At 31.4% G+C, this 23,172-nt stretch overlaps 1 protein-coding gene across 1 annotated transcript; it reads left to right on the forward strand.

Annotated features, from left to right (window-relative positions):
- Positions 1–235: 235 nt before the first annotated feature.
- On the forward strand, positions 236–5,798 carry LOC134712693 (uncharacterized). The gene is made up of 4 exons (XM_063574482.1): positions 236–377; positions 2,390–2,571; positions 3,416–3,491; positions 4,456–5,798. The coding sequence occupies exons 1-4, from the start codon at positions 369–371 to the stop codon at positions 4,471–4,473; spliced, it is 285 nt and encodes a 94-aa protein (XP_063430552.1). The 5' UTR covers positions 236–368; the 3' UTR covers positions 4,474–5,798.
- The last annotated feature ends 17,374 nt before the right edge of the window (positions 5,799–23,172 follow it).

Below are 23,172 nucleotides of genomic sequence, written 5' to 3' on the forward strand. Positions count from 1 at the left end.
TTTTTACACATATATGTTGTAAGAACTGAACAAAATAAGTATCATTATGATAATATATTATAGGATTATACCAATCTGCACAATTTACATGAAGTACACTACATGATGATTTACTTTGCAGTTTAGATAAATGCGCTTACACCTATACATGAATATTAAACATAGAACAGACACGCCTTTCTTACAATATCTGATAACATTTCATAGGCTATAATCGGAGTCTCATACAAAGAAATTTCCACGTAACTGAAACTATTTCGTGAAAGTGGGTTATTCAATTTACAGAAAACAGTCAAACATGTCTTCTCTTGTTCGAATAGGCGCTCTCTTTTAATCTTTTTCAACTTGTTATCACTCTTTACAACAAAATGGCAGCGGTAAGTTCAAGTTTTGATTCCGATACGTAACAGTGTATAAGTTTATTAAAAAGAAAATGACAATGAACAAAATGATGAATAACACGCTGGAATAACTGTAAAAAGTTAATATAAAGATTTCTTTATAAAACGTGATGAAAGCTCTAGGCTGAAGCGGACATTTTGTCGTCTTGTAGACAAGTGTACTACTAAATATGTTTTTTTGTTATCGTATTTTTGTTATTATTATTTAACCATTAATTGAAATAATACAAGTGCTTGGTATATTTGAATTCTCTCTAAAAGGTAAAATTCTCTCTATAAGGTAAAATTGAAATAAGCTTTTGACATAAACAACATACTAGGCAAAAATAGTCATTGTATATGACACTTTTAAGTGCAATTCGTTTTCAAAACTATTAAAATTAACATGTTGAGGGAATATAAAACCACTTTTTAAGTTCACTTCCCATCGATTAATCTTGTCTTTAATCTGTTCAAGTCATAGTTTGACTTAACCATTGAAATTATTGTGTTATTTTCTGAAAATTGCGGTTTTGAATTATGATGATTTATGAATAGAATTGTGTCAAACATAAAATTAGTAAACACAAATGTAATGAAACTGCTTAATATTAAATCCATTTTTAAGTCTTTCCACTTTTCCGCGGAAAGAACTTTTGATATCGTTCTGATTATTTTTTTATTCTTCTTCGGCCTATGTTTTTTTTCTTTCGCTCTTTGGTTGTTTCGCAACTTGAAGATGTCAAAAAAAAATTTGGTACATAATATACTTTAGAAACTTGCCTTGTTTAACTGAATACCTTTCCTTGTTAGAGTTCGTTATACCCTCAAGATGGTCCGTTTCCATTGTAACTTCTGTTAGGCGGAAAAATATACGTTGACATCCCCTAGTAAGCACTTTCGTCAGTTCATTCTTTGCTGAGTGGAACTAAAAGTTTATAAGTTTGAATTTTTTGCTTTATTAAGCATTAAGCAAACAGCATTAAGGAGACTGAGGTATAGTCAGGGTCAGAAAAAGGTGTCTTAATTGGAGTCCAGTGTACCTACTCAGAAAATCTATGTAATATGGTATCTTTCTGATTGTGATTGGGATATTTCGGCAAGAACTCGATAACTATGGACTTGTCGATCACGCTGCAATATAAAAAGAAATTAAAATGAAAACTTGAAAGCGAAATAGCTATAAATTTACATTCACGATGAAAAGTAAGTTAAAGTTTAAATACCCTCCTTCATTTAAATTATATTTTAACGATACTCTTAGTATTTTCCATAATATAAATGATTTCCCCCTGTTTGCATTTGTGGCTGTAAAGTCTTGTTGTTGTATGTACGCCCATTAAATAATACTTTGGTACTGGAATACAAATACGAATATAGTGTTTGATTGTAGATATTTAAGTCTTGAGTACACATGAAAGTAAGGAAGTTATCTCCCTCCTCATGCATAACTCTGATTCCTTATAATAGTTCGCTGCACATTTATCAAAATGATTAAACAAAAATAATCTTTAAATGAACAAAGCACACGAGTTGTGTACTTAATCTCTGATATTAACCAAAGCGTATTGAACTAAAGGAACAAAACATTAATACATATTAACAAATAAATGCATTACATGCTTTATGGTAGGGTATTCTGGTTTTCGATCAACAAAGAGCAAATTTAATAAAAAGTAAAATCAATCTTACAATCGGTGCAATTTTGTGGCAAAATTAACTGTTTTTCAATGTTTTTGTCGTGTGTAGAATTGCACTACAATGTCATACCACAGAGTAGGTAACCTGTCGATACATCCTGCTCTCTAGAGTCTACGGCAGTCACCTAAGAATACTACTTGGGTGGTGTTAAACTACCTTGACTACCCAACGGGGGGTATCGCACAGTTGGATCATTCCACTCTTGGATTCATGCATCCGTGAAGCGATATTTATTATTAATTCTGTGTTGTCATAAAAAATCATTTTGATTTTTAGTTAGTATTACGAGTGTTGAATTTTCTATTCAGCCTTATGGACAGGGACCCCCACCACAGTACGGACAGGGACCACCTCCACCACAGTATGGACAGGGACCCCCTCCACAGGGATACTATCCTCCTCCACAACAGCAGCAACAGCAACAATCAACCACTGTCGTAGTAGCCGGGGGTCAAGGAGGATCAACAGTAGTACAAGTACATAAAGAACGGTAAGTACAAAACTGTTAAAGATGGTCAGATATAAACTATAGTTGTAAAAGTACATAGAGAACGACAAGATCCATAGAAGTAAGAGCTGACCAGACAGAAAGTACAATAGTATATGTACATAAAGAACGATAAGATTCACTGCAGTAAAAGGTAGCCGAGCAAAACATACAGTAGTACAAGTACATAAAAAAACAGTAAAATCCATGGTAGTAACAGATGGCCATACATGACCAACATAAGTAAAGTCAGTTACATAATAAAACGGTAAGATCCAAGGTAGTAACAGAAGGACAGGTATGTGCGACAGAAGTAAAAGTACAAATAAGAACGGTTCTATTCGTGATAGTAACAGATGTAAAGAGTAAAGAGACGTAAAGAACGGTAAGATCCTTGATATATGCTGAAAACAGATGGCCAGTCAGGACCTACATTAGTACAAGAACATAAAGAACGGTAAGATATATGATAACAAAAGATGGCCAGGCAGAATCTTTAATCGTACATGCGCGAAGTATTATAATAATTGGTTTTGTGAATATTGATATGAAACCAAAGAAAATGTCAAAATATTATACCTGCTAAACATATTTCAACAGTATCTGCTTAATATATTTGGTTCTTTGGATTGAAAACAGGAACTTCAAAACCAACGTTCAGGACTATCTGTTCAACGAAGTTTTCTATACATATTATGTATGTTGAATAAATTGTTACAGATCCTTTTGTCTTTTTAATTTACATAAAATCATTCATTTATCTCCACTTCAATTTATCTGAGATTTAAAACTGACTTATATTTTTACTAAAATTTTAAATCATTGAGATATTTTATTTTGATTTCAGGTGTGCTGACAAAATCTGTCTGAATATCTGTCTCACTATCTTCTGTCCATTTTGGTTATTTATTTGGTTATGTTTGGTACGTATAAATAAACATATTACTTGTATTGTTGGATAGCGTAAAAATGCATATAACTATTACGGAAAACTATTATAAAAAATCCGTATTTTGTGCTTTTTGCATTTTTCAATTATCTGTCTTTGAACATATTTATATCCAAAAGAGGGACGATAGATACCATAGGGATAGTTAAACTCACAGATTGAAAATAAACTGACAACGCCATGGTTAAAAATAAAAAGACAAACAGACAAATAATAGTACAGAAGACACAACATAGAAAACTTAAGACTAAGCAATACGAACCCCACCAAAAACTGTGGGTGATCGTCTGCATACTTATAATTATATACTTGTTCGTGTTATTTTTGAATAGGCGAATTAAATGCACTATTACACAACTGCTTCGGGCTCTCGGTACAGCAGATAACATAGGCAACATAGATTAAAATGTTCTGTTCATCTTAAACAAATCAATGTATTGCAATTACAATTGGAAAGTCCGAAACCCAGAGAAAATCTGCTGTATACGACAGAGAAAATTATGTTTAAATAACAACAGGAACCAAGATATTTAATTGGATATGCCGTACCGTTAGTCGCAATTAACTGTATTTGTTACGTTTATCTGTTCTTTGATTATTATATTGGATGTATAATGTATATGTAAAAAATGAAGAAAATTTAGTATAAATCAATGAGACAGCAGATTCAAAACGACAAATATAAAAGTCGTGTAGTCAACATTTGGTCTTCAACAACAGATTTCTATACCAATATATATATATATATATACATATATTGCAACCTCTACATCGTCTAGAGTATTTTAAAATAACGTTAAAGTAATATCTATGATTGAGACCACAAAAGATAATTATTTACTGAAGATGATGGTGGCTGTTGATTCGTTGTCTAGAACAAATGAATTTATATGATATCAAATATAATTAAAAAATGTTTATAATATTTTCATTTCCAGTGCTGTTGTGAAAAATGATTGGTGGACAATGAAAATCTCTTAAACATTTTATTTCATGTTTCTTTTCGTTTCTCTGTAAATTATGATCATGTTTCAAAAATGAAAATGTTACAAATGCTCACTGCACTAGTTTCAATCTTTAATATAATTGAATGAGTTTGATTTAAATTGTTTAAAATCATGTATTGTGTCAAGTTGATCTTCGATTCTTAGGTCTATGGTGCCGTCTTTCAGCAATTGTTTAGATGAAATTCGATCCTTAGTCTTTTGTGCCGTCTTTCAGCACTGTCAAGTTGATATTCAACCTTAGTGTTTGGTGCCGTCCTACATCAATTGTCTAGTTGATGTTTTTAATCATTAATGTTTGGTGCCGTCCTTCAGCAGTTATCTAGTTGATCTTCAGTCCTAAGTCTTTGGTGCAGTCTAACTCTTTCAGTAATTGTCAAGTTGATATTCAACCTTAGTGTTTGGTGCCGTCCTACATCAATTGTCTAGTTGATGTTTTTAATCATTAATGTTTGGTGCCGTCCTTCAGCAGTTGTCTAGTTGATCTTCAGTCCTAAGTCTTTGGTGCCGTCTAACTCATTCAGTAATTGTCTAGTTGATATTCAATCCTTAGTGTTTGGTGCCGTCCTACATCAATTGTCTAGTTGATGTTTTTAATCATTAATGTTTGGTGCCGTCCTTCAGCAGTTGTCTAGTTGATCTTCAGTGCTAAGTCTTTGGTGCCGTCTAACTCTTTCAGTAATTGTCTAGCTGATGTTCAATCCTTAGTGTTTGGTGCTGTCGTTCAGCATTTGTCTAGTTGATCTTCAGTCCTAAGTCTTTGGTGCCGTCTAACTCTTTCAGCAGTTGTCTAGTTGATCTTCAGTCCTTAGTCTTTTGTGCCGTCTTTCATCAATAGTCTAGTTGATCTTATACGCTCAGTGTTTGGTGCCGTCTTCAGCAATTGTCTAGTAGATCTTATATCCTCAGTTTTGGTGCCGTCTTTCAGCACTTAACTTACTCTAGTTAAAATTGTCTAGTTAAGTTTTTTATCCTCGGTGTTCAGTTCCCTCTTCCAGCAAACGTGTAGCTGATCTCCATTTTCTCAGTTTTGAGTGTCGTCTTTCAGCAATTTGATTATATGTTATGATAAGTTATGATCAATATAGAATATCTTATTAAGTTTAATGACATCTTTGTTAAAATTATCTTAATGAGCATGACATACTAGTTTTGTAAAGGTAAATAAACAAAGTCAACTTTTTTTTATGAAAGTTTAAATGGTATTGTTTTTCCCGCCATAGTATATGCTGTATATTGCTATATTCACTGCTTTATATACTGTTATAAATGTATAGTCTTGTTCTTACTTTCTTTAAAATAAAAATATTGTCACTATTGTATTGTATATCGATGCCTATCAAGTTTCTAGTTTGTTGAACTCTTAAGACTAGGGGATAACAATTATAGCATGTGTATTGGCTAAATATATTTTATCAATTCAATATAAATATCCATCGTATTCGTTGAAATGAAATTTAGAATGGGAAAAGGGAATACATCAAAGGCAACAATTCGACCAACGAGCAGAAAACATCACAAGGCCACGAAAAGGGTTTTCAACACTACTAGATAATCCAGAACCATGATGCGGGCTTCAGTCATTTTTTAGTATCGTTGTCTTATATGTAAAAACAAATGCATAGCTGAATATTAAAAAGAAATGATCTTATTATTAGTGTAAAATATCGAATAATCAGTTTATAGTACTAGTAGATATAAGAAGATGTGGTAGGAGTACTAATGAGAAAATTCACAATCCAAGTCACAATTTGTAAAAGTAAACCATTATAGGTCAAAGACGTATTGTCCTCAACACGGAGCCTTGGCTCACACCAAACAGCAAGCTTTAAATGGCCCAAATAATGACTAGAGTGAAAACATTCAAACTGGAAAACCAACGGATCTAATCTATGTAAAAAATGAGAAACGAGAAACATTTGCGAACTACACCAATAAACGACAACTACTAAACATCAGCATCCTGATTAAGGACAGGAGCAAAACGCAGCTGTTTAACGGTTTTAAAGATACCAACCTTCACCTTATCTAAAAAATAGTTTAACATAACAACATAGAAAGACACACCATGAAACATCAAGTGAAATGGATTAACTCAATCAAAAGACATATTAATACAAGTGACCATTTACTGAACGAACAAATTCGATCTATGATACAGTATCAATGTAAATACAAAATCGGTCAAATAAGGGATGGATAAATAAAAGCAACATTAGTATACCGCTGTGAGATGTTATACAATTTCAGAGAGAAAAAACCAATTGCATTGAACAAAAATTAGAGGTACCAGACTTATAATGTATATGCCAGACGCATGTTTCGTCTACACAAGACTCATCAGTGACGTTCAGGTCAAAATAGTAATGAAAGACAATCAAGGATGAAGAGCATTGATGATATAAAATTCCAAAAAGTTGTGCCAAATACGACTAAGGTTATCTGTCTGGGATAAGAAAATCCAGTATTTAGAATAACTCAAACAGTAAAATCATAAAAATGACTATATCATTGATATGCATGTCAACACCGAAGTAATGACTTACTACAGAGTAGCAATGAACACGTAAACAACCTAGGTCAACACATAAAAACATCTCAGCCGAACCCCCCATAATATATGTCACCCAACTAGAGACGCACAGGTAAATTTATATAATTACAAAAATAGGGTATAGTTCAAGATTAGGTTTGTAATAATGATATTCGATGTATTTGATAATAATAAAAATTACAATACTATTAATATAAGATTGTGTTAGTAATCAGATAATTGTATAATATAGTCGTAATGTTAAGAATTATGGTGATGTCCAGGATACTATTTGATAATACAGATATTTTCTAGAACAATATTGCACATACCGTTTCATAGAGGGACATTTTTTTCGAAGGGTTTCTACCTTGATCTTTAGGCTATATTATTAGTGTAAATTTCATTGTATGCATTTCTTTTTAATTTAATCAAATATTTGTTTAAAAGCTAAATTGTTCGACAGATGACCAGGAATATGTTCAAATTGTTGTTGTCGTAACTATAAAATCTCGCCTTTTACGGGTGCCTCGGGTGTAGCATGATTTGCTTACCCTTCCGAAGCACCAGAGATCACCCAAAGTTTTGGTGGGTTTCATGTTGCTCAGACTTCAGGTATCTATGTTGCGTTTTGTTTTTTAATGTTGTCTATTTGTCTTTTTCTTTTTTAGCCATAGCGTTTTCGGTTTATTTGATGTTTATGAGTTTGAATGTCCCTTTGATGAATTTATTTACAACCACTGGGTCGATGCCATTGCTGTTGGAGATTTATTTCCCCGAGGGTATCACAAGCCCAGAAGTCAGTACCTTTTAGTGCTGACATGAATTATCATTGATATGGTTATATTTATAAATAAACTGTTTACAAAATTTAGAATTTTTTGAAATACTAAGGCTTTTTCTGTTCTACCTCAGGCATGGATTACCTTAGTTATATTTGGGAATTTTTGTCTTCAATGATCTTCAACTTCGTTCTTTATTTGGCCTTTTTAACTATTTGGATTCGAGCGTCACTGACTCACTGATGACTCTTTTGTAGACGAAACGCGCGTCTGGCGTATATGGGCGTTTTTTCAATAAAAACGTATTTTCTTGTCCCAGCCACTTTAAAAAAAATGTGTTTGATCTTTGCAAGTAATTTTTTGTGCAGTCAGTACATTGAATTAGATTTAACATTTTTAAGCAAAGAAACAGTTTATTTTTAGAGGGATTGATAAGATATTGACTCTTGAATGGTCCAAAACAACCAAAATGGCATGTCCCTAGACCGCCTGTTCAACATTCATACTCTAAAATATTGTAAAAAAATGAAGAAATAAATGTTTTTTTTACTTTACATAAGTTCTTTAATAATTCAAAAGTATGTTCAGAGCCAACATATTTTAATAAACAGCTTCCAATATAGGTTTTTTAATTTCAGAAGGTGTGTCCCTCACAAAATGTCCACTACGAAACGAAGTCATTAAAATTTGCCAATAAACAGTTTTATAAAATCAATGTCATTTTTGTTTGCAAGAGATATAAACATTAGGGTCTTACAAAAGAAGTGATGCTTAAATTGTTGATAAGAAAAATTGAGCACATTAAATGGACCAGAGTGATACCATATTTTTGATAATGTCCACTACGAAACGGGTCAAATCTCCTTCAGTATCTGGTTTTAAAATTATGAAAAAAATATCAGTGTACAGCTTGATAAATACTTTGATGAATACAATCAGTCTTGTTACTATTGCAATATAGGGATTGTGGGGGGAAAATAAAACATGCAAATACGTCCCTTATGAAACGGTCCCCTACGAAACAAGTATGAGAGAAAAACGTTTCGTAGTGGACACTACCACTACCATGCAGTCTTTTTTTAATATTTTTTAAATTATATTCGTGCAAAACAAATAACAAGGATTAGTTTCATGTAATTTTTATTATGTTTTTATTAACAAATGATAGGGTTGATGTCAACTTCGAAACTTTTTGTCCACTACGAAACGGTTTTGTCCTCTACGAAACGCATCAAAATGTCCACTACGTACAGACCTTCTAAAATTCAAACTGACCATTATTCCGTGCGTTCATCGTGTATCGTGCGTGTTGCGTGCGTGCATCGTGCGTGTATCGTGCGTGTACCAATCGTGCGTTCATCATTCATCGTTCCGTGTATTTTCCGTGTAACGTGCGTGCATCGTGTATTCTTAATCGTGTATCGTGCGTGTATCGTGCGCTCATCAATCATTCATTCTTAACCGTGAATCGTGCGTGTATCGTTCGTTCATCAATCATTCATTCTTAACCGTGTATCGTGCGTTCGTCAAATAATGTGCATTTGTCAAACATTCATCTCTAATTGTGTAACGTTCATACATTGCGGTTTTTATATGATAGTCGGTTATAGAGCTCACCAAAGCTTATATTTTTTCTCACGGTTAAAGTATATATATTTGTTCCGACTTTAAATAAATTACAGTCATACTTACTTTCTTGTGAACACTTAATTAACATGTTCATACAGATTCATGACTTCTTGTGTAAATATTTTATCATCTGTAAATATTTCGAGGTTATTCAGTAAATCTTGGCTGGGACTACACATTTTGATATAATGATACATTTTGTACGTACAAACAATAACATGAAATTGACATTAAATTTTCTACGACAAAAGAGTTAAAATTGTAATTTCTATTACACTGAGCGAAATGGACTTAAAAATATACTGTTGGCCAACTGTTATTTGTTAAAAATATTCTGTCAATTAAAAACAAAAGTGCTTTTGCAAAATTTAGACGTGGGGTAGCTCCACTAAAAAAATGAAACTGTAAAGTATGAAAGAAAAGAAGTCCACGAGATGACATGTGTTGTAGCTCTACTATTGAAGATGAACTTCATTTCATTCTAAAATACCCATTATATGTAGTTTTAAGACAAATATTATACATTTTAACCTATCATTATCAGATGGCGAAAGTTTTATATTTTTATTTTATAACGGCAATGTTGCTGATTTAGTCGCCAAAACACCAACAATATTTTATTTAAAAGAAACTACTAGTATACAAATCCTTGGTTGAACTATGCTAGATTTTAATTCTTCGCTTATTTGGCCAATTCATATGCTACTAAGATATTTTCAAATATTTAAGTTTTGATAAATACCGTTATAAATATTTTGTCTTAGTTTCTGATGATCACATGCACGTTATGTTATTCCATTGAGAAAATACATTATACAAGATTGTCGGGTAAATGTGTATTGCGGATTAAAATGTTAAATGTCAAACTTGAATTCACAAATTAAACTGAGGTGAATTAACACGAATATATATCCTCTTCAATATTGGTAGAAATCTCTGTTCTGAATTTCATTTAAACTAAGCTAAATATGTTTTGTGGAAAATTGAATAAAAATAAACATTATATGAAGGCATTATTTAATTTTTAATTAAACAAATATAAGATCAGGCAAATATATCATGTATCATCATATTCCTTAAGGGCATACGATACAGTTACAGTGAAGGCAATGACGTTGCTAACGTAATTTGTTATTTTCGCGACGTCAAACTGTGACATATCGGGAAAAGATGCATTTTTCGACTGATTTTCATCATTCAAGCTGATTTAATTTGAAAACGAGTTCATGGACCCCTATTTTTCAAAACGGCATTTTGTTTCATTTTGCAGGGAGATTATGTGACCCAAATTTTATAAAACTGTAAATAGAGGATTTTTTTTAATTTTGATAAACATGCAGTAAAAAATGACATTTTTTCCTCAATTCATGAACATTTGATAAATATGAGTTATTTCTGAATAAAAAATTGTATATTTGTTATGATATTTATAAATTACAGAAATTACCGATTATTTTACAAAAAAACAATTTGTGTTTATCTTTTATAACAAAAAAGTTATGTCTTTCTTTCGAAAAAGAAATTACGGCCACAAATCTGAATTTTGAGCAAATATACAAAATTTCGACCTCATTTTACTCAAAAAGTAGCACATGAAGGTATATTTTTATTACATATTTGATTTAATCAGGTAAAAACTAGCCTATATGCAAATTTTCATGAACTTGTAAATACAGGATCAAAACTGTATCGTATGCCCTTAAGAAGGATTTTAATTTGAGAAATTTTAAAAAGTTGAAATTGAATTTACAAGTTAAGATATAATCTTGTTTTTTTTTGTGTGTTTTTTTTATAGAATAGTTAAAAATATGGTATTAACAAAACAAGTCTTTATTTGAATGGAATAAACATGGAACACTTTCACAGATTTATTTTTCATTGTGTTCATGGTTGCTTATCAATGACACCGTTTTTAATGTATGTCTAAAAGATTGTTATCCGAAAAAATAATTCACAATAGTATGTTGTTAACAAGGTTGGTCCGCTCCGTAAAACCAGAGACATATAATATAATGTATTATATGTCTCTGGTTAAACATTCAGTATGCCTTCGGAATATACAAATATTAAGGTATTGTCAAGAATTTCAATAACGGCCGGGAAACAGACTACATGTAGTTGTTAACCTTCTATGATTATTAAAGAATGACGGATGCTTTTTTTCAGTACGTCTAAACACTGCTAAGGAGTCCTTACTGCACTAAGGCATTGACTATGCTACTAAGGTCTAGAAGGAGTGCTGTTATAAGTATTATTTTGATATATCATGTTAGAAAATGATATTTAATGCATAAATTTCAAATTTTACAGAAAAAATATTCGTAAATAAACGAAATATTCAACATTATTTAGACACGTGCCGGTTTTTCTTTGATATGCCGAAAATCAATGAACCGATTGACACGTGCCAAATAACATAGCAACTGATTAAACAACCACGATCTTTTTATTTTAAGTAATTGAAAACAATTGTATCGAAAATATTTATGCTTCACATATTCATAATTAAATGTGTTGTTCTTTTTTAAAATGATAAAAATTAAGGACAAATAGTTTTGCTGTTGTTTTATTTTTTTTCCAACAAAATGTTTTGACATATGAGCACGACTTTGATGTTTACTAACTTATAAGTAAGAGTGTGGTCAGCTTGTTAAAATGTTTATGTAAGATATGCGAAGACAAAAGGAATATATATATTTATAAATGTTTTGATTTTATTTTAATTCCGACAAAGATGCGTGCATATACAAATGGTTTCAATAAAAACCGTAAATTCCGAAAACCATCATAAGAAACAACTACATGTATGTTAAGTTTCATGAAATGTATAAGCGGTTCTCAAGTTACAGAGCAACATATAGAAGCCCGGCGGACGGACATACGCCGTACATTTGTATACTATAATACATCCCGTCAAAATGTTGACGGGCGTATAAAAAAAGCGTAGTGCGCCTGTATGTCAGAAGGAAATCTGATTTGTATGTTTTTTGTCGAGTCTTGACTTTAGTAAAAAAAAAAGCGAGACTAAACGATCCTACATTCCGTCGGCTTTGGCGGCGGCGGCGTCTACAAATATTCACTCTGTGGTTAAAGTTTTTGAAATTTTAATAACCGTTTCTTAAACTATTTTGGATTTCTACCAAACTTGGACAGAAGCTTGTTTATGCTCATCAGATAGTTTCAAGAAGTTTTTATAAAATATAAGATTCATAAACTGTTCTGGGTTTTTACCAAACTTGGTAATAAGTTTCTTTCAATGAAAAGATAGTATCAACAGGAATATTTTATTGATTTATTTCCTAATGTTTGTTGAGCCTGCGATTAACAGAAAGAATAGGCGAGACACTGGGTTCCGCGGAACCCTTACGATTTTTTTTAACAAATTTTCTGTTTAACATATTGTATGCGATAATTTATGAAATAATGACTGTGGTATATTCATTTCTCACTGTTGAAGGCCGTGGGGTGATTTATGGTGAAAACTTCTGTGTCATTTGATTTCTTGCGATGAGTTGTCTCATCCCTACGTATTCAAAATGGCGATTAACTGGAAACCACAGAGTATATCAGAATTTGTAAAAAACGTTCCACGACAACAAGTCAAACTGACGACGGACGACTACGAAGTAATACCATTTTACGAACCGACATTAGATATATTTCTCTGTTGACAAATTTATTATTTACATGAAATATTTACAAAATACACTTCAGAAAATACTTTTTCGTTCTGATTTTTTTTTACAACTATACATTTATTATATATATAGTATCCAACCTTAATCCATCAACGTTAACACAACAGATAGGAGGATCCCCGTGTAATCAGACCAGGCAGAAGCTAGCGAACAATAGCTAGCGAACAATAAGCCAGCGAACAATAAACGACAGAACCACCATACAAGCATTTATAGTCAACACAATCAGAAAGAGTTCCAATCGTCGGACGGGGAATATGAAGGCTTCCAAGAATGAACAAGTGACATGTCTGACTCTGAACAGTTAGTAAACGGACTATATATATCTACATCGACCGCTTGTTCTTGATATTTTAAAACTGCATGCATATACGTATACGTTTATGATAGTGATGAGCTTTTGTGTCTGACGAAAACTAAATTCCTGCATGGTTATATCTCGCCATACGTTTATATTGGTTTGGTAGGTGATCACTCAAAATCGTTATTTAAAAATCATGTTTGTAATGTGGAGATTCACTTCAATACCGATCTGTGATTTTACTATGTTCATAACTTCGATGAACCAAAGCAAGTTAAATATCGACCTGTATTTAATTCAAAATGGTTCTCTTTTTCTTCTTTTGGTATACAATAGTCCATCGACATCCCATGATAAGATACTGTTGTCATGCGAGGACTGAGTCTAGTCCATTTACAAAACTTTAACCCAAATTAACAAAATGTATGTTTCTTTCTTATGCTCAATGTAAAAATGCCGGTATATAATTTTAAATTGCAACTATCTATAGTTCCGTAACGTTCTATCCAGGCGTATAAACAAAGGGTACGTCTAAACACCGCTCAGGACCTCCTGAGTGCACTCAGGACATACAAAGTGCACTCAGGACCCTTTATAGTCATCTCATTTGCACACAGGATGGATGTATATATTCGTTACATGCTGCTTATATAAGAATTAAATTTTGGTAGAATTTGAAATCGAACTTAGATAGATATGTTAAATTTTTTTAAATAATGAGGGCACGTGTCACTGATTACACAACTACTAAGCCGTGAATTATCCAATAAACAAAATTAATTGGATTATCTTTATTGATGTTTATGAATTGTGTTGTGTTGTGTTGTTTGTACAATGTTGCGTTTAAAATAGTTGAGATTGTTTAATGTAGTTAAATTTAAATCATGCACTGTGAAAATAGTGAAAAATATATTATAATATACTGGACTATTTTCTGAAACTGCACAAGATCTTCAACAACAGCTAAATACATTTAATGAATACTGTGATATATGGAAACTAAAAGTTAATCCAACCAAAACAAAAATTGTTATTTTTGGTAATGGTAGATTGACAAACAAATTAAATTTTACACTTGCTGGTAATGATTTAGAATTGTCAAGGATATTTCATATTTAGGCATTTTTTTTCCAAAACGGGAAGTTTTAAAAGTTCTAAAAATCAACTCATTAGTAAAGCCACCAAAGCTAAGTATGAAGTTCTAAAAAAGGCCGCTTACATAACCTGACAGTTAAATGTCAGTACGATCTTTTTGATAAATTGGTAAGGCCTATATTGCTATATGGTTGTGAAATTTGTGGATTTAGTAATACTGATGAAATAGAAAGACTGCCTTTGAAGTTTTGTAAACTTTTGTTAAACTTGAAAAAATCAACCCCAAGCTTTATGGTATATGGATAGGATAAGGATAAATTTATTTTATTAAAGTGTCACGTATTGATCTTACACAATAGTAAAACATTTACACAGGTTGATCAACAATCTCTCATTCTTGTTGCTCGTTTTTTGTGCAAACTTGTCATGCGCAAAATCTGTATGTTATTATATGTAAAATATCTTTTTTTGTACCATTAACTTGGTTTTATAAAAAATAAAGAATCTTGTCTTTAGGAATCTTGTCTTTAGGACCATATTTTTTGCAAACTTATTTTTTCGGTAAATTACCAAAATATGATAAATAGCGAGTGTTCAATATACCACAGAACATATTTAAGACAGTAAACTGACAAGAATTGCGAAGCTGAATTGTTTAGAAACAATACCCAAGTATGATAATTATCAAAAATCAGAGACAAATTCATTTTTCAGAATTTATTTTCACATTGAAATTCGTTCAAGGCTTGTATTACTGGACAAGAACGATTAAAATGAGAAATAAAGTCTTACTAAATGCGGATTTGTTCAAACATTAGTATTAATCAGAATTAAATTAAGACAATTTCTTATCACTTTTTTTACAACATTCCTCAGAATTTACTTTGACATTAAAACTGCTCAAGGAATTTAATACTGGACAAGAACGAGCTCAAGGTAAAACCAAATCTTACTACATGAAATTGTTTAGAAATAATACCCAAATGTGTGTGTTTTTTTTTCAAATTTCGTTCAATATACGGAAAAGTTAGTTCAAAAATCAAGATGAATATTCTTTATTAATAATTTATTCATCTTGATTTTTGAACTATAAAAGAATAAAACTAAAACTTTTCCGTATATTGAACGAAATTTGAAAAAAATCAACGCCACTTTTTGTGATTAACTGTTAGCTTAAAAGTAAATAATATATTCTTGTTTTCACTATGGAACAATACAATTACAAAAGTCTATTGTAGTATATCTAGAGATATGAAAATACGAAAGAATTATTCATCTTGATTTTTGAATTAAGAATACAACTAACACTTTTCAGTATTGAAAAACATTTATATAAAATTCGAAAATCTATATAAAGAAAATATTTACGATATATAATTTTGTATCTATTAAGTAAATATACCTTGCTCAATTTCTGGAAACACTCCTCGTAGTTGAAACGGGGTTTTGATCCCCAAAGGACGCCACATTTTGCAATAAATTTTATCCATATTTTTGACATTTTCAAATGAGATGAATTGAATTACGGTTATATGTTTTTGGTGGACGGCTTACCAAACTGGTAACTAAATTTGGAATTAGTCCATTACAGTAATATTTTACTTTAGAGATAATTCCATTTAAATAAAAAATGAATTGAATGAAAATTTCCCAACTTTATATAGATTTCTCATATTTCTCAACTGGCTTCAATTATTACAAACAAAACGAAAGGTTTATTAACATTTTTCTCCAAAACAATATATCTTCTTTGTTCTATATTTTTCAAAAGGCATCTTGGTTTTGTTTGTTTGCCAAGCTTACATGTACGAGGTTAGACCCATCACTAATCACTTCTAATTATTAAAGATCAAATGACCTAATCAACATGATAATTGGTATTCAATATAATCATCGGTCATGCCTGACGTATTTCATAAAAACGTCGCGTGCCGATGAAAACTCAAATATCTTCTTAACTATAAATTTGATTTTATCGAAACTAAAACTATAAGATGAAGAATTAAATTATCTTTTAAATGCATACCTTCACTACCCACTAAAACATATATTTCATGTCCTGAGTGCACTTTGTATGTCCTGAGTGCACTCAGGAGGTCCTGAGCGGTGTTTAGACGTACCGATAAACGAATGGTTGACAAGTGCGTCTATTTTTGTTAAATCAATATTTCTTGTATGTTTCAAACTGTTCTTCACTTTTGACAATGAGACGAGTACTTATATTTTCTCAAATTTACTCTTGGAAATTTTTTTATTTTATCAAATCTTTTTTTTTTTTAAATTATTTAGATTTTTATAAATAATATTCTTTACACCAGAAATGTTATTTATAAACAAGCGTATGAGTTTTAGTAATATATCACTATCGGACACGCAAGACAGAGATGTATATTATACACCCGACAGGAAATCGCTTGAATACCTGGACGTGTCACCTCACAATACCTTTGGAAGTAATACCTTTAGCCATGCAGGTGATCAGACAAGGGAAGGTCCGAATTTTTAAAATAAGTTTATTACATAAAAGAATTATGAACAAATTACACTATGACCTTTTAACCAATTCCCATATAAACAGTTAAAAACGACATGCAAACCTTGGTTACTTACAAAAAAAAACACATTTTCCGTATCAAATTAGTAAGTCGGATAATACAACCGTACGATTGACAAGATATCCACTCGCAATAACGATTACATAAGGTTACTGTTTTGGTCTTTTGTGGTTCAAAGACATATCGTGGCCAAAAACGGAAAAAATGGTCAAAGATGGTCAAACTTGCGGCACGCGAATTGATACTCTAATTTTAAAATCGATGGTGATCTCTTGTCTAGCAGAATAGAATTTAAAATCAATGAATTTGAGCATTTTTACAGAATGGACATAATATCAATTCATGAGTTTTTTGCGGAGTTTCCCTTTAAACAAATTGTTTAATCTCGAAAGAAATGCATCTTTTCCCGATATTTCACAGTTTGACGTCGCGCAAAATAACATTTACGGCAGCAATTTTAAATGTGTCAAAAAGAACGAATTCTTCAATTATTAAGTAAGAAAATTTCTGTCAAAAATCATTACATAGGAAATTTTTATTCAGGTCATATAATATGTGATAAGACTGATAATAAAATACTATTTCAATGTCATGCAATAAGGTTTAAATGCAAAAAGTTTTTAAAAGAAAGAGTTTAATGTCTGATTTTTTAGATTAATTCTGCGAATGTTTTTTGTCTGTAAAAACATCAAACAGAGAGATAAAGAAATCGCAACTAATTGAATAAAATGGAGGATTGAAATGGGGAATGTGTCAAAGAGACAACAATCCGACCAAATTTCAGAAAATGGTGCGTCTAAACACGACTAAGGACTCTAAGTGCACTAATGAGTTATAATATGGTACTAAGGACTAAAAGGGGTGCTGTACAATGCAAACACATTTCTAATCTAGATAGATATTGATATTTAATGCATATATTCAAATTTAGTCAATAAAAGATCATAAACGATTATAGAACAATGCCGTGCCGGTTTTCGTTAATTTTTCCGAAAATCACTGAACTATTAGACACGTGTCAAATTTCATAACTGATAACACCTTTTTACCTTAACAAATGAAAAAAATAATTATTTGGATAAAAAAATTACCCTGACATTCAAATATATTTACCATAAAAATATGTTTTAAATTTTTAAAATATCATTTAATATGCATCGGTTCATGATTAAATGAAAATATATAGTAAATTGTTAAGATGTTTTATTTCAGAAAGGAAAATAATGTTTGCATCGAGAAAAATAGCCCCTCTCTTATAAATGCTAAATTGGGGCTTAAATTTGGACACCAATCGCGAGGTTTGACTGCCATAAACAACAGATTACGAATAGCAAACAGTGGATCTACCAATTGATATGTATGAAAGACGGACGGACACAAATTTATTGCACTGTAAAATTTCAACTATCATTAAGATCGATTTTTTAAATCTCCTTATCAAATAAGACCTGCATTTTAAAAAAAGATGGGATATCTATTACCCTTTTGGTTTCAAATTAGAATTAAAAATTGCACTTTCCCAAAGAGTTTTAGGTAAAATCCCGAGAATCTTACCTCTTAGAAATCTGATGTTTGGAAATATTTATGAATTTTCTGACATACTTGAAATTGTATATAAGAGATAAAAACAAATTCAGTATGTTTACTGTACAAACAAACAACAGACACCAATTGTGTCAGTTATATTGTTTAATTCATTTTTACTGAGAAAAAAATTTGATTAATTGATTATTCAGTGGTTGTTTAAACGTCCAGTGGCAAAAGTTTCATGCATATTAAGTTTTCTTAACTAGTTCTAATTAATTTGTACGAATCAAATTTTCTGACAAAATAATATCTTTTGCTCTAAATTAACATATACGATTCTGATAACAATGGATAATATAAGGAACATTTGTAACTTACATAAAAAAAAAAGAAATTTTGATTGTTTGGTCAGTTGTTTTGTCAGTTCGCTCGTGTCAGTCGGATCACTGATTTTCGACAATATCAAGGAAAAACCGACACGTTCTAAATAATGTTCAACTACTAGTACTCATTTATTGGTGAAATTAACCTAATATGTCCTGTTGATAAGTATATATGTACAAAAGTACAAAAATTTGCAGTGCATGTTAACATACAAGAATCAAATACTTTCTGCTATGCTTGTAGTGAATACGAAAACAGCTTACTAATTTTTAGATATATACATATAAACCCATCAAAGTGAAAAATTATATAACATGAAAATAAGAATACATAATTCATTCATTTATTGCAATCAATTATATCAAACATGTAGTTGAAATAATTTCTAGAACCAGTCACTGTCTATAAATATAATGCGTCGGACATTGTATGCACAAAAAAAGGATTTAGATTTTTTCCTGTATGAAATAAAATTAGTTTAGGGTTTCGCGGAACACAATGTCTCGCCTTCGTATGCCGTAAACTTGAACTCTCAGGCTGAACTTTAATCAAGACACTATGTTTTGATTGTTAGGAGCTTCTGTCTAAGTTCAGAAACATTTCCGGTGCCTATACGACTTCAATTTAGTTATTTGAATCTGAGCTGGCAAAATAACATAATATCTATTATGCTGGTATCGACAAAACAGCTACAAGTATTGCCTTTAATTAGAATGCATATCAATTTTAAATACTTTTCTAAATATAATAGCTTTGAGAATCGTGTAAAAAGCGTTCGTTGTTCATTCGTCAATGAATCTTTCAACGTGCGTGTATCGTGTATTTATCATTCATCGTGCATCGTGCGTGTATCGTGTATTTATCATTCATCGTGCATCGTGCGTGTATCGTGCGTTCATCATTCATCATTCATTTTGCGTTAATCCTTCGTGTAACGCTCATCGCTCATCGTGCGTGAATCGTGTATCGTGCGTGTACCGTGCGTGTATCGTGCATTCACCGTGCGTGTATCGTGCGTGCGTGTATCGTGCGTGTGGTCAGTTTGAATTTTAGAAGGTCTGTAACATGAGTTGAACCTTCATATGTGAAGTACTGTCTAATCTTTATCGATAAAAATGGTTTTCCAATTCAGAACAAAATGATATTTTTATAGTTTTTAAAGTAAAAAAAATGGAATGTCTATAGGAAACTTTTAATATTGCAAAAAATATATGTGTTTAGAAGAAGTTTCGTAGGGGACAAAAGTCCCCTACGAAACAGTACACAAATTATGAAAATAATATCATTTTAAAGAATATTTAAGATTGCAATTTTTGTTTACAAACAGGTCTATTATAGAGGTGTTCAAAATAATTCTTGAAATTAAATTTTAGACAAGTTGATTTTCCAATTTTTTTAGGTCTGAAAAGTACGCTTTTATTGAAAAACGCCCATATACAATATTTAGTCGTGGTAAATATGATGAGTTTATTTTGGTACACTCTTTCAACTCTCTTGTACGATTGTACTTATGGGAGATTTGAATGCTGATAAATCCAATCTCTTTAGACTTTATTTTCCATTATAAATTTTCATATGTACATTAATTGGGAATGTATCAAATATTCATTACAGCAAGAGGCAATATTTCATGTATTAATCATGTATTGAAATTGATCGCGGAGATTCACTTACAAATAGATTTCTCAAAGTCGGGTAAACGGTTATAACTGACAGGAAACTCAAATTTATATTAAATTTGATAATTTAACTATGATATTTCAAGTGGTGATATTAACTCTATTACAAGGTAATTAAGTTACATTTTTTTATGTGGTGATTCGCAGTCTATTACATTTGTACATTTCTACAAGGTAAGATGTTATCAAGCATGTTTTAAAACTGAAATTTCGAATAAAGAATATAAAGAAAATAAAGAAAAAACAATTGTCATACAATAAATTTTTGCTTTCAAAATTATGTTACGAAATTTTTTTTTAAATTATTAATCTCGATTCCAAATATTAACATCTGCATTTGAAATAAAAAAAAATGTTAAGTCGATTTTTTTAGTTATTTTATTTAATTCACAACGGAAACATGCTACATTTTTTTTGTTTTGAGTGCCGTTTTAAAAAGGATTTTTTTTTATAGATTAAGATTCAATAGCTATTCATTAAAAAAAAAAACCAGCAAGCACTTATACAAGAGATGAACGATCCATGTTTAACGAAGCAACTTTAAGACATTGATGACTCCAGTAACGATTAAGAAACTGAAATGATGAAGTATTCAAAAGTCATATAACGAGTCAGTGTTTAACTGTCGTGACGTCATATTATGTCTTACTACATGTAGTATTAGTATGTGTTTAACTTTCAGGGTGTTTTATTGTGACTACTCAGTATGTATCGTTGACGTTTACAGTGGTAGAAGCCGACTTAGGTTGGAACGAATCTCGTATAATGTGCCAGAAAAATGTCACCGAACTAGCCATCATCAAATCTTATCAAACTGACTCAAAACTAAAGCAAATTATGAAAGATTATGAAACGTAAGTTGGGTTTTTTTAGAATCATTTTTGTATAGAGTCTCTCTCTATATATGTTGGTATCCTAAAAGTCGAAAAATATTGCAATTATTCTTTTATCGTCTTTATGTGTTTTGGTTAGGAAATAGTTAGTTAATCTATCTTTTCGCGGCGTACACAATGTTTGTATACATTTATAGATGTTCTTCACAGTGACTTTGGAAAAGCAATAGGGTCACTTTGGTTTTCTTCCAACTGTCAGTAAAACGTTGCCAAAGTGAGTGAGATATAAATGAAGAAGAAACACATATTGATTTGCCCTTTTCATGGAAATTTGTAACATTTTGTTTTAAAAGGTACAAGTGTACATTTATTTCTCCTTCTTGTTTCAATTGGTGAACTGTTCCATAATCAAGAACCATTATGACCTCCAAAAATGTCCATCGAATTATTGACTGAATTGCACATACCCTTTTTATGATATCTACAAATATGTCCCCGGGCCTTAGGAACTAAAGGAGGATTCCAGCGTTTTAGAAATTAACATGCTATCAGTTTTACAACGCTCTTTTTTTCTTTCTTCCAAATATAAGTATATATGGTCATCTGTCTGTCCGTGTAAGTTATTGCACTTTATAATGAAGTAGACAAATTGCATAGTCACCTTTTCATTGATAAAGAATAGTTGTCTCATTGGCACTCACACCACATCTTCCTATATCTAATGTCATCAACATGTTTATTTATATTTGTTGAAGAGTTGCTGTCTCATTAACACATACTTGGATCTTAAATGCTTTTGTCATTTTATGAATTTGTTGTTACTGGCTATTTTTCGTCCCTGTTAACTCTTTTTACAATTTTTCTTCTACTTCGGACAAACCTTTACTTATACACTTGTTCTTTTAAGTATTGCATATCCTACTTTTAGACTTATTAAGTTTGTTTTTGTTCATCGGGTTGCTGTTTACTTTAATCCCACCAACCTCCATTGATTTATCAATTTTTGGTATTTAATTAGCAGTGTTTTTAATGCCTTGTCATTCTCAATTTATGTAGCATCACAGATTGTTTATGGATTGGCATGTTTTACAGTCCAAATGAAGACGTGTTTAAATGGTTGGACGGTGGAGTTGCAGAAAATATACCGTGGGCTACAAATGAACCAAATTGTGAAACCGGAAGTGATCGGAACTGTCTGAGGGGAAACGAATCTTGTGTTGCAATTAATCCAACGCTGTCTATCAAGTCAAGTTTTCTTACCCTCTCTTGCCAGCAGAACTGCATGGGACTTTGTCAACAAGGTATGTCTAAACATTTTTTATGGTGGATCAAGGATTTTTGAAAGGGGAGACGTTGTTCCAGAAAAATTGCATTTATCTGTCGCACATTGTCACCTGTTAAGATATAAAGAAAGAGATTTTACCGTTGGTGTTCATGTTTGAATTGTTTTACACTAGTTATTGTGGGACGTTTAAAGTGTTGTTCAGTGTGTGCCAATGCTCCGTGTCGTTTATAGGCCGTAATTTGACCTATAATTGTTTATTATTTACATTTTGGATGGAGAGTTGTCTAATTGGCACTCATACCACACCTGCTTATTTGTGTAGTATGTACGACTCGTAGTTGCTTACATCC

Source organism: Mytilus trossulus, chromosome 3 (genome assembly GCF_036588685.1).
Source record: "Mytilus trossulus isolate FHL-02 chromosome 3, PNRI_Mtr1.1.1.hap1, whole genome shotgun sequence".
In the NCBI taxonomy this organism is placed as follows: Eukaryota; Metazoa; Mollusca; class Bivalvia; order Mytilida; family Mytilidae; genus Mytilus; species Mytilus trossulus.